This window comes from Aythya fuligula, chromosome 14 (assembly GCF_009819795.1).
Source record: "Aythya fuligula isolate bAytFul2 chromosome 14, bAytFul2.pri, whole genome shotgun sequence".
Lineage (NCBI taxonomy): Eukaryota > Metazoa > Chordata > Aves > Anseriformes > Anatidae > Aythya > Aythya fuligula.
Window position 1 is genome coordinate 18,390,150 of NC_045572.1, and position 16,928 is coordinate 18,407,077.

Sequence of the window (16,928 nt, forward strand, 5' to 3'; positions counted from 1 at the left end):
CTCATTTATAAAATTGCAGCAAGATCAGTGATTTTTACTGTGTCAACATCATTTAACATTTATTATTGTTGCAACATCGCTTGGTGTTGATTATCACAATGTCATTTGGTGTGTTTTTTTTTACTGTGGCAACATCACTTCGTGTTTTCATCGTGACGTCACTCGATGTTTTTTTTACCTTTGTCTTTTTTTTTACCTTTATTTTTTTACTTTTACTTTTTTTTACTTTGTCTTTCTTACTTTACTTTTTTTACTTTACTTTTTGTCTGTCCTTACTTTTTTTTTTTTACTTTTTTTTTTTACTTTGTCTTTCTTTACTTTTTTTTTTACTTTTTGCTTGTCTTTACTTTTTTTTTACTTTTTTTTTTTTACTTTTTTTTACTTTGTCTTTCTTTTTTATTTTTACTTTACTTTTTTTTTTACTTTTTTTTTTCTTTTTTTACTTTTTCTTTACTTTTTTTTTTTACTTTACTTTTTGTCTGTCTTTACTTTTTTTTTTTTACTTTTTTTTTTTTTTTTTTTTTTTTTTTACTTTTTTTTACTTTGTCTTTTTTTTTTACTCCACCCGGACATTTTGGGGGAGGACAGACACCCCCTTGAGGGGGGGGGGGGGATCCTCCCGCGCAGCCGCCGCGCCGCCCGGAAGCGGAAGCGGCATCTCCGATGCCGCTTCCGCTTCCGGGCGGCGAGGCGGCCAAGGCGGCGGTCGCCAAGGTGACACCGCCATGGGCCGGCACTTCGGGAACCTGGCGCGGGTGCGGCACGTCGTCACCTACAGCCTGTCGCCCTTCGAGCAGCGAGCCTTCCCCAACGTGCTGTCGCACGGGCTGCCCAACGTGTGGCGGCGTTTCAGCTCGCAGGTCTTCAAGGTGGTGCCCCGTGAGTACTGGGGGGGGGCTGAGGGGGAGGCCTGAGGGGGATTGGGGGGGGTGGTGAGGGGGTTAGGGGGGGATCAGGGGAAATGGGGGAGGCTGGGAGGGGAATTGGGGGGGAATGGGGGAGGCTGAGAGGGAAGGGGAGAGGGTGGGGGGGGACTCAGGGGGGTTAAGGGGACAGGGGGAGGCTGGGGGGGGAATGGGAGGGGCTGGAGGTGAAGGGGAGGGGGTGGGGGAGGCTGAGGGGGACTGGGGGAAATGGGGGAGGCTGGGAGGGGAATTGGGGGGGCTGGGGGAGGCCAGGAGAGGCTGGGGGGGAATGAGAGGGCCTGGGGGAGGTCGTAGGGATTGGGGGGGGAGGCTAAGGGAGAATGGGAGGGGCTGGGAGGGAATAGGGGGACTGGAGCAGGCTGAGGGGGACTGGGAGAGTCGGGGGGGAGGAATGGGAGGGACTAGGGGAGGCTGGGGGGGAACAGGAAGGATTGGGGAAGGCCAGAGGGGGAAAAGGGAGGCCAAAGGGGACTGGGGAAGGATGGGGGAACAGGGAGGGTTTGTACCAGGTGTCTCGTGAGCCAGCCTGGCGCAGCTTTGCCTCCCCCCTCGCCATCCTCAGCGCTCTCCTCTCTTTGCAGCCTTCGTGGGCGCCTACCTCCTGTACTCCTGGGGCATGCAGGAGTTCGAGAGGCTGAAGAGGAAGAACCCCGCCGACTACGAGAACGACAAGTAGCCAGCGCCACGAGGAGATGTCAGCGGAGATGTTAGCGCCGCGTTATCGGCGTCCTGTTGCTAAGCGAGTTCATGTGATTGGGATGACGGGGAGATAAAGTGCTGGCTAATAAACTTTAACTTTGTCTCATGACTGTGTGAAGCCCGTGGCTTTGCGTGTTGAGATGAGTCGTATGAAATGTCTCTGGTTCACTCTGTACAAAGGGATGATCAGGTTAAGGTACCCTGTGCTCAAACTACTTTACTTTACTTTTTACTTTACTTTTTACTTTACTTTTTACTTTACTTTTTACTTTACTTTTTACTTTTTAATTTACTTTTTAATTTTTATTTTACTTTTTACTTTACTTTCCAGGCTCTTTGCCTCCCGTTTCTTTGAGACACTTCCCAGTCTAGTTAGCGTAGCAAGGGCTGTGTTCAGCTCTCCTTGGTTAGAAATGACAGCTCAGGGTAAGCTCTTTGATCCCTTGATCTTTCCCTCTCCAGCCACTTTTTGCTTGAAATAGAATCGTTCCAGCCGTGATACCCATGAGAAAACAAACAGCCCATCTGATACTGCCCAAAACTGCATGAGCTGGCTGACGGCTCGGAGCTGAGCGTGGACTCTGCCCCGCATACACCTACCTGGTTATCATCTTTATTAACGTTAATCGCACGATAAGCTGCCATTCTGCTGGCTGCTTAGTGTTAACGAGCCGAATTAGAAGCTTCTTCGTGGGAACTACAAGGAGAAAAAAAAGATTATTTTGACACCTGAGGGTGATCTCAGGAGCTTTATTGCTACTGTTTGCTTTTAAATCTGTGCCTAGGAAATTCACCCCCTAGCATTAAGTGTGACACCCTTTGCTCTCCCCAGGCCAGACCGTTTGGCTCAGTTCTTTATCTTTTTTTTTCCCTTAGTCTTGAGCTGATTGTCTCAAGCTCGTGCTGCAAGCAAAGTAACTCATTTATCTCCCTGTTGTGCTAGTCCCGTAGCTGGTACTGAGCATTTATCTTATCTGCAGAGGGAGAGTGACGTTCTCCGGGGGTAGGTGCTCTGCGGGCTCAGGGCTGAGCCGTCTGGGAATACAAAGATGCTCGGCCTCACTTCAGGAAGCTGGGGGCATGCAAATCGTGCAGTCAAATGCTTTATGGTTTTGTACTCGAGCACAGTCAGAGGCTGCCGTGACCGGGAGTAGTACCAGTGCTCCCGCTGCACCACAAGCAGCCCGTGCTTCGAGCTGCTTTGGCTCAGCGGTGCTGTGCAGGCAGCCTGAGCAAGACGGGAGCATTGAACTGGCTGCAGCTGGGAGGTGGCAAAGATGTCCCGAGGCAGGCTCTGCTCACAACTCTTATTTGCATCCTACTTAGCCCCAAAGAGCACCGGCAGCCGCTTGTAGCCTAAATAACAGGACTCGTAGGCTTGGTACAGCCTCAGTACTTCCTCAATCCCTCTCCGGAACCCTAGAGGCTGCGCCGCTCCTCGCAGCCTCTGCGATGCGGTCTCTGCCCCCGTTCACAGACAGCTGACCTCTGGCCTCGCCGGCTGCCAGGCTCCTGTAAACACCGTGGCACGTTCAGCCCCTGCCGCCGAGTTTACCCACGGCGCTGCAGCCCCGCAAGCACCATGGGCAGCTGGCCCCTGCCGCAGTGCCAGCAGGACGGGGGCTGCTTCCTGCCTGCTCCCACGGCCGCAGCGCCTGTCGCAACCCCCCCGAGGTGGCCTCAGCTTGCAGGGCTTCAGCCCCGAGCTGCCCCTGGGTCCAGCCGGCGCGGCAGAGATGCAGAACCTGGCATTTCCACACGCTGCCAGCAGCGATGGCTCCTGCCCGCTGCGTGGCATCGGGGCGTTGGGCTCAGGGCTGTTTCAGCGTCTGAACGCCGTGTTTGAGTTTCCCAATCTCATCTGTTTCTGTTCTCCCTCTGCTAAATGTTCAAGGGGGCCGTGGCTTCGTACTGGCAAATAGGAGACAGCGGGCTACCATCTTAATCATCCAATTATTTCTATTGTCCCTTTGCTAAATATTAGGAGTGCAAAGCAGCAATTTTTTTATTTATTTTTTTTTGGTGGTGTTGTTTAAACCAACATTTTTGCTTTGGCTTCTGAGTAGCCAGCGGTAGAAAGTGAACTGCACTGGATTTGCATACATGGAAACAAGCAGTCCAATTTTTTTTTTTAATTTTCTTGCACAGAATAAACAGATTGCTGCTTCAAAGGCATCTGTAACTACAAGCTGACACTGTTAGTAACCTAGGACACACAACAGTTTTGACACATCATCACACAGCACTAATCTTAGCTAGCCAAAAAAGCTGAGGAACAATGACTTACTGAGGACACGGCTGTCAGAGCTGAGCTGTCATTTCACATCCTGTGCTCCAAATACGCAGCCAAGACTACCACTGTTTCTTTTCTCGTCTCTGTTCTACTACAGTGCCTAGAGAGACAGCAGAAATTAGAACTCACATGCATGGAAGGAAAGGACTTAATGGGAAAAACAATTGAGAAATTCACAGCCAGATGTAAAAGAAACATTCCAGTTCTGTTATTTGATCTGCAATTATTTACTGTCTCATTTCCTTCCCTGTGTGAACACAAGGAAGGTGAAATGAAGAAGGGGTTTGATTCCTTCCCACAAGGAAGTAAGACAAACAGGGAAACAGTAAGGAGCCCCAGAAAAGGAATAACTCTTCCAATAATAGCTTGCAGGTGATATGCTGCAAAGAGATTTTATTTAATCCCAGTGAAATTTGGTCTAAGGGGTAATCATCCGTAGGCAGGAACCTGACAACATGGCAGGCATTATCTTAATCTCAGTAACTTGCCTTCCACGCTGGCACTTATACGTCCACGTTAAGCAATCACAGAAAATGTAGTCTGTTGCTTTCATATTTAGATTTATAATTTAGCTAAAACAACTCATTATTTTATACGCTATCTTCCCACTTGAAGTAACTTTCAAAGCAGGGTGCCTCCCAGCCTCCACGCAGTGCTTGCCATGGCTGAGCTGGTAGTGTTGCTCTGCAAGCTCATAAACCATTTCCTTGACAGATACAGAACACGCGGACAGATTTGGGAGCCAGATGCATAAAATATCAGAGACGAGGAGGAGGAGGAGTACTGGCAAGGTGCAGCGACAGAGTAGTGATCTTACAAACACCTCTCCCACTTCCCAGCGGGAGACCAAGTGGGAGTAGTGTGTGTCTGAACGGAGACTTTGGGCAAGATGAAAGGTAGCGTGTAGTTCTTTTGAAACATTTCCTCCAGGCTGCTGCAGTCTCTTCTCATTTCACCACAGAAAAGTGTAAGAGTGCCTCTAATTAACGCTAATCTGTCCCCATCAGTGGGAGCTGTTGTTGGCAGCTTCTAGAAGACCACTCCCGAGTTGTGCTGTAAGATAGAGGCAGACCACAGCAGAGACAGCTCGTCTAAAGAAACCATGGTCTCGCTACGTGGAGCAACTCAACTCCAGAAAGTCCTGACAGCCATCTCCTGCGTTTAGGGTTAGCTGCCTAGCTCATCTTTAACTACAGACTGGGATCCTTGTAAGAAGAGGTCTAAGATTTATCAGGAATTACACACTTTTTACACTTCAAAACCCACATGAAAAGTACTGCATCCACTTTTTAAGCACGACGTTCATGGAAAGACAGGTTAGAAGTAACTTGCTTATGATTCTTTCATGTACCAAGAACGAGAAGCAGAACCAAAAGTACGATTTGCTGCTCCAAATAAACTCGGTAGGACAATACTTACCTGCCAGCTGGCAAACCCAGAGCTGCGCATACTGTGAATGTCAGAGGAGTTAAATAAGGTTGTTATAATAAGGCTTTTGATCTTTACCACACACTTTGGGCCACCCACCCTTTTGCTTGCAAGTGCAGGATGGAGTTCTGGTAACGTGTTAGGTTTTAAAAAAAGGAACAGTTGGCAAATCTGGTAAGCTGACCAGACAAAGTACAAGTGGAAGGAGAGTAAATCATTAGCTAGATAGACAGGCCTTGAACCAGATCGCTTCGGTAGATGCTAACTTTGTAATTCCCTCTTGCTCTGAAATGAACTTTGTTCCTGTAATGACTGACAGCTGATGCAATGATAAGAGAATGAAGTCTATAAAAATCTGGCTGAAGCTTGGCAAGTTCTATTCAGGGCTCTTCCAACCTCCTCCGCCCACAGCTGCTCCTCCAGCCGAAGCAGCAGCCCGTACTGTGAAGATGCACTGTTTGAAAGTCATGGCAATCTTCTTATTCTGCTCACTGCTGCTCAGCCAGGTAAGTAGAGAGAACTATTTAAAATGCTAGCGCAAACAGCCAGGCAGTGAAGGAAAGTGTTAGGAGCTACATGAATAACACTAACTGCCAGAGCCAGAAGTAAGAGCAGAGCTTTTTTAGCAGATTCAACATCCTGAAGAAGTAACTAACTGCTTAGAGGGAATACTGGGTTGCTCTGAGATGTAATTTAGCAAATAATTCTGCCTTCCCTCTCAAGACAATTAAAAATGTTGATTTTTATAATTATTTCTTTAGGGTTAGGATATAAGCAATTGTACTTTAACAGAGCGCTCTACAATCTGAAAACAAGAAAGATTTACAGTCTTTCACTTAAAATTTATATGATTGACCATAACATCCAAATGACCACCTGCCTACAGCTGCTGCGTGCTCCTGACAGCTGTGCCACAATCTGTTTCAGATGCACTGTGCTTCCCTGCACCAGCCACAGCCCCACCTAACAAGGCAAAGGCGGATGACACCGTTCTGGAGAGGAGTCTCACTGAGACCCATTGGAGCCTCATGCAGGGATAACAGCGAGTGCATTACAATGCTATGCAGGTAACTAACCCTGGTCAATAGAAAGGCTCAGGAATACTTGGTATTATATTATGGAGAGGAAGTTCCCGGTTATTCTCATTCAAATAAGACATGGGATTAATTCTGGGCATAAAAAAAAAAAAAAAAGATAGGAGGGGGATGGATGGAGCAATAGATTTAGACCTTTTTTGTAAGCAGTACAAACAGAACAGAGTCCAAATGCCCTTGATGACAGGCCTTTGTAGTTTCACTGCAACCCAGAATAACCATCTTTTCAAAAAAAAAAAAAGGCAACCAACCATAGAGTCCCAGACAGCTTTAGGTAGCCACTTAGAAGCCTTAAATAATAATCCATCCTTAAAATGGTAAGCACTGTAAAGTGATTACTGAAGCTCACTGTTTCAAAGCTAAAATACTAAAGCAAACATAAGTTATCCAACTACATATAAAAAGTGATTAGTTAAAATTACTGCCTAGTGCTTGAAAGCTGATTTTGTGTGGCACTTACTGTACTTACACCAGAAAGCAAATGGAAAATGGGTAAAATAGATCCATCTACACACAGATACTACAGGAAATAACAGTCGGGTTCCTACTCTGCATGCACCTGAAATGCACCATTTGGTTTTAACAATTAGCGCGGATGAACTATAACAGCAGCTACAGGAAGATGAATAGACAGGAAGGCATTTTTGTTGTGTATATTTTTTGCACTAGAGCCTGGCCATATAGCCCTGGGTAATACGTACTTTGGAGTTACCATGCAAAGCAAAGAACATAAGATGAATCGAGGCAAACTGAGTCACGTTAAGCTGAGTACAAACACTGGTGTAATAGCTGAGCCCTGCTAAGGACAGACAGACCTGCTGGAGCCCTACACAGCTGTCAGTGCCTGACGGTGGTTTGTTTTCCAGGAAAAACCGCTGCTTCCTGAGATCCGCCTCCGAGTGACCTGTCATGATGAAGAACACCCATCACTGTTACTGCTAACAATGCTCCGCTCTACTTGTGAAATATTTATTGACCGTTCAAAAGCTAGGACAGTGAATCAGCAACAAGCACATTCGACATTTCTGCCGTAAGAACTGGTAAAAGGACTTCAAAGAGCTGGACAGCATTCAGTAACCAAGGCTGTACCTCTGCAGCATACGCCTGAGGATGACTCTCTGGCCAAGCTCAATAAAAGGACCCTGCATCTCACGTTTGTTTTGTTTTTTTATAACTGTTAATATATATTTTTTTAAGGTGTGGATTAAAAGTTTATATTCAGTAAACAACCTGGGTTTTTCCTTGTATCCTGTGAGCAAAGTGTATGGTGAGTGCACATCAGGCATTTCAAGTAGGAATGCTTATTTCAAACTGGACTTTAGACATTTATCCTTCAACCTGGCAAGTGCTTAAAGTAGATCACGCTTCCATCTCATTTCAGTCTCAACAGCTGAACTCTTATCAGTACTTCAAATAAAGGCCTGTCGGAAAGAGGGAACAAACAAACTGATAATAATACTGCTAGCAGATTCAATACGCCAAATATATCTGGTGATAACTAGAAAATGTATTTACTTTTAATTACTTCTAATCAAAATTGCCCAAGTAAGTCCTAAACTGACCTCTTCCACTGAAGGATCTTCTTATTTCAAAATAAATTTATTAAAATCAGATCCATCTTAACTCAGAGGGCTGAGAGAAACGAAGCCACTTTTGATTAGACGAATATCAACAGGTCTGAGACACAAATACTGAATGTTAGCTTCCTTTGTTATACAGATAGCATTAAAACAAAGATGAAAACTGCTTTAAAATGCAATACTGGGGAGGAGACAGCCTGTCCAACAGACACGAACACAGTGTTTATGAAGTTTAATACAGAAAATCTATTTGATATTTATTAAACTTAGTTTCTCCAGTTACAGTTTTGCATTGTACAAAGCATTTTAATGACACAGTAGTTAAAAAGATCTTTACAAATTGAAATGTGATACCCTTTTCTCCAAATATTTTAATTGCCATAAATTTGTTTAAAAATACACATTAAACGCATGTTTCAGACACTAAACTTTCTATAATCTCAATACCACAAAATACATAGAATATACTATACAGATGTGGAAAAAATCTAGTTAGTATATAATACTTTGCTCACCATTAACAGCTTTATTACGTGAAATGCACATACTGACTTAGAAATCCTAATTTTGAGCCCCAAAGTACCCTTTGAAATTTCAAATGTATTGCAACAAATAAAATCACAGTTTGTTTTTTTTTTTAGGTTTTGGTTGAAAGACAGATGCCTAAATATTTTGATAGAAACAAAATGTAACACATGGACTTGTCATGTACAAAGCATAAAACAGAGACATCCCATTAGTTACTAACAGTACCTTTCTGTATGATTAATAAGGGCTTCATTTATAAGTGACAGCTTAAAAGTTACCTTCCCCCTCCCGCAAACCCTCCCCCAAAAGAAAACCCTTCTTCACCAAATAATAATTTCAAATAAGATAAAGGATTTTTAATAAATATATAAGCACTTTATCCTCCATATACAAAATTTCTTAAAACAATTTAAAAGGGGGACCAGATACAAATGTCAGGAACTGTGCTTGCAAAAGTCATGCCTGGTCCTTAGAGTTGAGTGTTCAGATGTATAATGCCAGCGCAGCCGACGCCAACCGCTGCAGAAGTAACTGTGCACCCGACTGCATCAATTCCTAGGGTTGCATACAAAAACTGAAGACAGGGAACACTGCAATCCAATTTGCCTGTATCAGCTCCGTTAGCAAACATGGAGAGTTCCGACAGGAACGGATACGTTCCCATTAAGTTTCCAGATGAAATTAAAACAGGTAAGCGTTTACATACAGATAGCCTGTATAAATTCTCTGCTGTAAGGCAGCATTTCCAATTGCTCACTATAGTGTATTCCACTGAAACTCAGCTGAGACTGGCAGAGAGCAAAGAGCCAAGGCTGCTCCGCCGAAGCCCAGAGCTCCTGTTGAAACAGGAATTCGCTCACTGTACAGCCAACCCTTCCCTCTCTGCCCCCAACGCTGCTGGTTTCAAATGGCATCGGAGACCAATTCCTTGAGAAGTAATGGGGTTAGACAGAGATCACGATTCCCTGATTGATTGGGTTTACACAACTTTCATACTTAGGACATTTGCCTCCTGGAATAGGTCTGTATCTGTCTGAGTTGGCTACCAAAAGCTTTGGCTACTCTTTATACTTAACAGGTATCTTAACTCTGTTGCTTGGAAACACACAGTTTTCCGTAATACTGATTCCTTAGATGGAGTAATTTAAACCCTGACCGAAATACTCGTCAGACATGTAATAATTTGGAAGTTGCTTACTCCCCAATGGGTAATTCAAACTTGACTTGCTCAGGCCCTTAATATAAACACTGCAGTGACAGTAAATATCTGTTAGGTAAGTGAAACATTAAATACAGCAAAGGTAGTCTCTCTTTCCAATAGTTTCCCATTTTGGAAAATTACATAATTATCTGCCTACGGCTTTATTTTACTTGCCCCAGGCAAGCACAACAGTATTTCCATAAAGTACTGACTCTCTGTATGTTGGGGCCTTTCATAAATACATTTCAGGGCTTTTTTTTTTTTTTTGTTATCACAGCAATCAAGCCTCAGCAATCTAAAGGAATATACATTGCACTCCTGTATAATATGCAAGATTTATCACCAGTAAGACGGTGACTCATCACTCAATAAATAATATATCAATATAGTCAGTTGCACCATAATCTAAAAACAAGTATAACATATACTTTGGACAGACTGAGTTCATATATATATACATATATATTAAAAGACACATACAATACAAATTGCATACTGCCATCAAAAGCCAAGAAGAGCCATCCATACGCTCTGCTTTATGGCTAATAGTTTCAAATCAAAATAAAAGTATCGGGCTGTTTTACTCTGGTGTCCTAAAGATTTGTTTATAAATATAAATGGTTGCACTTATCACCTAGGAACCTGCAAGTTTCACAGCAAATTCAAATAATATTGATATCTGAGCAAGCCTAGTCTGATTAAGCCATTTTTAAGATTCACCAACTGGGACCGCGTTCAGTAAGGGAATTAGAATTACAGCGCTGATATGTATTTAATATACAATCGTCTAGGGAATCGTTTAGGAAGCCAGGAGTTAGGGATTCCCTCATTAGTCAATAGTGCGACTTGCCTTAGTGCTGAAGGGACATACATTTCCACCGCTGTTGTGTAGAGGTTAAAAAAAAAAAAAAAAAGATTTAGATTGTTAGCCTGCATTTGGACAGAGGGATGGAAGCTTATTACGTATTTGCATTTTTTGGCTATGAAGTCTGATAAATACTTAACTTCTCTCTTTGAAATAACGGTAAATCCCAAAATAGATATGCTTTTGGAAGTGTGAAATCTAAGTTTCTCTGCTTGAAATAGCCACAGATGAGTAAGGCATTTCTTTTCAATGAACAAGACCACTGCACATCTCCCAGACAGACAGAAATCCGGGACAGCACTCTTGGAGGGTATTTCACTGTGAAGTACACTGTTGAGGTGGGACACTTTCAACCAGTTTAGGTCCACATTTTGACACAATGTGGAAAGTCTTCTGGTCATTTGAAGACAATCCTTTAAGATTCACCGATCTAGGGATAAGCGATACATTTTTATAGACCAATTGCACGTGACACCAAAAGGTATTTGTGGGACTCTAGTAAAAGAAAAAAAAAAAATCCCAGAGATGAGACCATTCCTGCTGACAGTCATGGTAACTGTGCACAAAAGAGCAAGCCAAAAAACAGCCATGCTGGCTAGTGCAGCACTACACAAAAAAATAAACTATGAATGCAACTTCTAAGAAGGTATTTTTATATAGCGTCAAAAGTGTGCTAGGCACTTTAGAGTATTAAAGGAAAAAATAGTTGACAGTGTCCCATTAACCAGGATGCAGAGTCTGAGGGTACAGAGTTCTGTCTCTAACAGCAAACACTAAAAGAAATGTGATCTTGCACAGTGATTCAATACAAAGGATGCTCCAACAGACCTGAACAGGAAATTCGGCTCTAAGTGACCACCTCGCAGGTCCGTCACCCACGTATCGGTTTGTATGTAGCAAAGCTCTTCTGGAAGTACAAAACACGCTGGAACGCAAAGGAAGCTCTACGAATATGCAGCTACCTTTTAGTAGGTTACTAATTTGCAAAACTCCTAAACTCTTAAAGCCCATAGGACATACTGCAGTACTAAGTAGCGTAGAATTCTATTCCTTCCGCCGAGGTTGCCATGAGTTTGGCACTTAACTACAGCTACACAAAAATTTAGTGCAATAATTTTCCTGAACATGCACGTTCATATCTGGTACAGAATAAAGGGTTAAGTGGGAGATAAAACAAAGCAGCATTCCACCATCTCACTCCAAAGTATTCAGAGTTTGACTCTTTAACAGGAGACCACTGCGCTGAGAAGTCCGTTTGTGTGACAGACACTACTTTTACAAAGGAAATGGAATTTTACCAAAGTACTGCAGAAGACCACTGCATACAGTATACCTGGTCCTGCTGTAAAACATCTTGTAAACAGTTCATAAAATCTTCATCTAAAAGTAAGGCATAAGGCACACCAGACATGTTAGGGGCACTAAGCAATACTGAAAGCAGTAGCATTTTAAACCTTTGACTCAGACAAGCACCTTGCGTGGACAGGTACTTTGGTTTGCACGTTTTGAGAGCAGTCAGCTGCAACTCCACGAACCATTTCTGTTGCACCACATCGCTCCTCTCAAGCGAATATTCTGCTCCGTCAAACACATCAAGCATTAATGGGACCTTCGTTAACATGGGGTAAATACAAGTTTCAAATCCATTCTGCATCAAAGCAGTCAGACAGCTTCCCTGTAATAGCAGGCGTGCTCCCCACCCCACAATGGCTGTTGCACTGTCATGCTGTAGTGTCCATTAACCATCAGACCCTAAAAGGAAAAAATGGACCTCCATTTCTACTTCCGATTCCTGGTTTCTCAGTCAATAGAAAAGATGCAAATGACGGTTCTGGTAGGAATTTAACTACTGTCGGTTTGGTTTTTTTAACCACAAAGTTCGCTGATTTTGAACGTATCGAAAAATGACAAGCACGGAAACAAAACTTGTTTTAAATGAAGAGATACAAAAAAGCACAAGATTGTCCATTTCAGAAACCTTTCCTGTATGCATCGCACCTATCAGACTGAAGTTCATTCCTACACCATTACTTTGATATTACATCGAATACAAATTACTGTAATGTTTTGTGATTTGTTATAGTGTTAATCAATGTTTTGAAACTGCCTTGAAAGCAACCCAAGTCAGATCCAGCTAAATATTTTCCATATAAATTTCTTTAAAATTCATTTAAACGAAGTATCTTAATATGTAGAAGAATATCTGGAACTTTTCTATTTAGTACAAATTCTGCAATAATAAATCTCTAGCTGTCATTTATTAGTTGACTCATAGGCATTAGGCATGAAAAGTATGGTGTTCCTACACGTTAGAACCTATCAACCCTACTTCCTTTTACAGGCTCTACCACCACAAGACATTACAGAGTAACAAAGCTCACAAAGTCCTTAAATAAAGTGTCTATGTTTAATTTCTGCTAAGTACTCGAAAGGGTAAATTTAGGGAAGAAACAGCTAAAAACTGCCCCAAAATCGGGCTTTTCAAAATTAAAATTAAAAAATTAAAATAAATAGGATTTAAACTGACTTATGTATTATGACTGGAATTCCAATGATCCAATCTATCCATGATAGATTAGCAGAAGTACACCTTTATATTTTGCAAATTTTAAAATATTTAAATAACTTAAAACGGGAATACTGAAGAAGTCCATTAACCAGATAATTTGGGGTTAAAACACAAAACACAAATGAGGATGGGAGACATTTCAAAGCATTCCTTGCTCTTAGTGTCAACTAAGCAATGTGTTATGGCAGTCTTCCTTATTGACATGACACAGTGTTGTGGAGATAAATCAGAGGCAGCGAGAAAAATGTGTTCTATTTTCCATTCCTTCAGTTCAAAATATCACTTGGCATCCAGGCGCAACCAATGTAGTCCCTGACGGGTATAACGCACTAGGTCTGTCATGATGCTTGAATTAAAAACCAGAGGGCCCATGACTTTATCCAGTTCAGCAAAGAACTCTAAAACAACAGAAATGCAAGTTAAATTAGGCACAATCTTTCACGTTGGCTGGTGTACTGGAAACACTGCATCACAAAAAAAAAAAAAAAAATCTTTTCAACATAAATCTGTCAGATTAAAACAGAAGAAATGAAAGATGGCTGAACGTTTGAAGAATAAAAGTAAAGGAAAAAGGTCTTTGCTAGTCAATTTCTTTACTCTTTCCCATAAGACTAGCTGATGAGAATAATTATACTATGGTTAAATGGTTGCTAAACTTTTTTTGGTCTTTTCCCTCAAACGTGTGTATTTACTCAAGATAAGAATTTCAGAGAAGGAAGTACACCAAGTTCCTCTTCCTGCAGCGATCAAATTATGGGAAAATCAGGATTTGTTTATTTAAAACATAGCCATTAGGAAACATTACACCACCAGCACCACCTGACAACCAAGACAACCAGCCTGGGAAATCACCATAATCAAGGGCATCGCTTTCTGCCTTTCTTTTGCAGAGGACCCAGCTAAGCATCCCGTGTGCTGTTAACCCTAACTCCAGAATCAAACCTGTTAGCATTTCAGCACAGCCTGACACATCTGAGGTTATAACCTGCCTATGACAAGCCTTACCTTTCTGTTCTTTAGACAGCTGCTCGGCTTGGTCCCATATTTCAGTGGCATAGAGGAAGTTGGATGTAACTTGGACGTAGCTGGCTGCCATCTGATGGATCCTCTGGGGGATCGTCACCGAAGACCCGCTCCCTGAAGGGTTGGCTGCCCCAGAAGAGTAATTTCCTGAATTCCCTGGAGACAGCTTTGGAGAGACTGGAGACGGCATACCAACAGGCTTGCTGCTTATCCAAAGAAAAATATTAAATTGTAAAATGCATGCATGTGTACTTCAGGCTCGTCATGCTGTAAGAATAATGCTTAAGACTTCTCTTCCTACACCTCAGAATGTGGGATGCTAAAACACTCCCACTTCACACATCAAGAAGTCAGGGTTTGCCCTGCAACAGATGAAATGCATGGGCTGGTAAAAATTGCCAAGGCTCCTCCAACTCCTGTGTTTCAGCTTAACAACCAAAACCAATCCTCACCATCTTTTAATTAAAAAGTCTTAAACTCATTGTTTAAATTAATTGAGGCTTAAATAATAATAATAATAAAACAACATGGTTAATTATGCTGCCATACTGCTACATTTTCAAATAACACGATGCAAATCTGACCATTTCCCCTAAATTCTGGAATTTTTAATTTTGATAGAGTAATCTATAAAAGGTTGGTTGTTAAGTTTTAAAGAATAAATTAAATGGCTATACTATGGAACAGACAACCCTGTACTTGTAGCCATCTGGGCTTGCAGCACCAATAAAGCTATTGCTTTGAGGGAAAAAGCATTGTATAAAACAACAAATTCACAAAGACAAACACTTTGTGTGTTAATGACCCACTACTTTTTTTTTTTTTTTCTTTTCCTTCCCAAACAAGGAACTGCCTAAGTTTCAGTACAGCAATATCACAAGTAACAGTTTTCCAAACTCTTTATCAAAATAAAATAATCTACTACAATTAGAATTACATGCATCTATGACATATTGTTAGAATGATCTATGATAATTATATGAACAACAGATGCATTGGGAAATACTGGTACCAACTTTTATTACTTACCTTCCCATACCGGGTGATGGTGCTTGAGAATTGTTATAGGAATTCTGTTGGGGAAAAAAAAAAAAAAAAAATTGTCCTGATTTATGTTTATACTTTAATCACATTTTATTTGCTTAATTGGTCATTTTTGAACAAGTTAGTTCTTACGGCTTTTCTTTTAAACAATAATCAAAATCTTGAATAATATCAAGCAAAGTACTTTCAAATGTGGTAAAAATATCCCTTGTACTGATGACTAAGACAAAAATCAGTGAAGATAAAGTGAGGTTTCAGCTTTGTTATATCTGCAGAAAGAAAAATCTTTTAAAATTCTCTTTGAAGCCTACTAAACTTATTAAAGACAAAAGCTACATCAAATTATTAATAGAGATCAATCATGTTAGGACCAGTGGGTTGATGTCATTATAGTCATGCTGAATCTTCACAGCTTTAAGCTACTCAGCTCAAATATACTTTCAGTTCTAAATAGAGCATACTGAAGTTTGCACGCAGCAGTCTGTAAACTGCATAGAGGAATTTTTAGTGATGTAGAACTTTAATTTGATTAAAAATGAAAAATACATATGCAATTACCTTCAGATGTTCAGTCAGAGTCTTAGAATATTTCAATGCACTTTCCTTTTTCAGTTTGAAAAGCCTTAGGTATAGCAGAGACTGGCACCGAAGACTAAACAAAGACAGAACAGCAAAACGTTTACAATTAAAGGCAAGTGTATCACATCTCAGCAAAGTTCAAAAATCTCACAGCTGTGTTTTTAAAAGCTTTCTCTCCTTACTCTGAAAAGCCAATTGTCAAGTCCCAAGTAGCAAAAACCCAAACCCATTTTTAACTTCTTAAGGAAGTGAAAGCCACAGCAGCTTTCTGCCTTGAGCGGAAATTATAGTTTTCCATGATTTTGCTGATATAACTAATCTCCAGTTCTGAGCCCAGGAGACAACACTAAATTACTTGCTAGACAAGAGTTTCATTTAATTTGTTTTGCTCATGTCATGACATGCTGAGTCTGGTGTATTCTGCTGTCACCTCCCCTTTCTTTTCCACCTGATACTGGTTGGTTCTGCTCCCCTGCTTGCTGCAGCCATTTCACTGGTCCAGATGGCAAATGACAATTGTTCAGTCATTCTAAAGTTTGACTTATCACTGGGTGAATACATAGGAAGCACCCTCATCCTTTCTGCCATTACTCCTTGCAAATCCAGTCAAACACCTTAGTTTCAAGTTTATCTTTGCAAAAAAGGCACAAAGCAGAGCTACAAGTTCTTTCAAATGAATAAGCAGTGCATGTTGATAATCCCATCTTAGAAAAAAAAAAAGATAAAACAAACCAGAAAACAGTTTGTTAATGCAACAACGGTGTTTTCTGAAGCACCTAGGTCACCGAACAGCCCCCCATCAGCTGGATCCACATCAAACTCAACAGCAATCCATTATTTTTGAGTATTGCAATTTGCAAAGAGAGAAAACGGAGAGCTCAATTCATCAACAGTAATTTTACCAAAACATTAAGGAGGATAAAAGTTCAAAAGATCTCTCTACCATTTCTAGCCACATAACAACTTTGTTGCCTCATTGCTGCAATAGACATCGCATCAATGAAATCATATTCTAAAATAAAAGCACTAACTGACATCATTTTAAGGAAATCAGACAGAGCTGGAAAAAGATTCAGTAATTTCATTAATAGTCCCAAAA

At 41.5% G+C, this 16,928-nt stretch overlaps 3 protein-coding genes across 3 annotated transcripts in view; 2 read left to right on the forward strand and 1 right to left on the reverse strand.

Moving 5' to 3' along the window:
- Positions 1-675: 675 nt before the first annotated feature.
- On the forward strand, positions 676-1,734 carry LOC116494806 (cytochrome b-c1 complex subunit 8). Its single transcript, XM_032196894.1, has 2 exons — positions 676-879; positions 1,508-1,734. Exons 1-2 carry the CDS (start codon positions 726-728, stop codon positions 1,600-1,602), a joined length of 249 nt encoding a protein of 82 aa, XP_032052785.1. The 5' UTR covers positions 676-725; the 3' UTR covers positions 1,603-1,734.
- Positions 1,735-5,777: 4,043 nt separating this feature from the next.
- LEAP2 (liver enriched antimicrobial peptide 2) lies at positions 5,778-7,343 on the forward strand. The gene is made up of 3 exons (XM_032196639.1): positions 5,778-5,852; positions 6,274-6,413; positions 7,307-7,343. Exons 1-3 carry the CDS (start codon positions 5,796-5,798, stop codon positions 7,341-7,343), a joined length of 234 nt encoding a protein of 77 aa, XP_032052530.1. The 5' UTR covers positions 5,778-5,795.
- Positions 7,344-8,242: 899 nt separating this feature from the next.
- Positions 8,243-16,928, reverse strand: part of AFF4 (AF4/FMR2 family member 4) — a 45,268-nt gene continuing 36,582 nt past the window's right edge. Inside the window, exons 19-22 of the mRNA XM_032196690.1 lie at positions 15,809-15,902; positions 15,236-15,279; positions 14,189-14,409; positions 8,243-13,581 (exon numbers count right to left, since the gene is read on the reverse strand). Of these exons, the coding sequence (XP_032052581.1) occupies positions 13,463-13,581; positions 14,189-14,409; positions 15,236-15,279; positions 15,809-15,902 (478 nt within the window). The 3' untranslated portion in view covers positions 8,243-13,462. The remainder of the gene's footprint in view (positions 13,582-14,188; positions 14,410-15,235; positions 15,280-15,808; positions 15,903-16,928) is intronic.

Excerpts from the sequence above, each read along its gene's own strand:
- LOC116494806 (XM_032196894.1), top strand. The coding sequence starts at position 726 with ATGGGCCGGCACTTCGGGAACCTGGCGCGGGTGCGGCACGTCGTCACC. Across the intron at positions 880-1,507 it reads GGTCTTCAAGGTGGTGCCCC|CCTTCGTGGGCGCCTACCTC; the intron begins GTGAGTACTGGG and ends CTCTCTTTGCAG.
- LEAP2 (XM_032196639.1), top strand. The coding sequence starts at position 5,796 with ATGCACTGTTTGAAAGTCATGGCAATCTTCTTATTCTGCTCACTGCTG. Across the intron at positions 5,853-6,273 it reads GCTCACTGCTGCTCAGCCAG|ATGCACTGTGCTTCCCTGCA; the intron begins GTAAGTAGAGAG and ends AATCTGTTTCAG. Across the intron at positions 6,414-7,306 it reads TGCATTACAATGCTATGCAG|GAAAAACCGCTGCTTCCTGA; the intron begins GTAACTAACCCT and ends TTTGTTTTCCAG.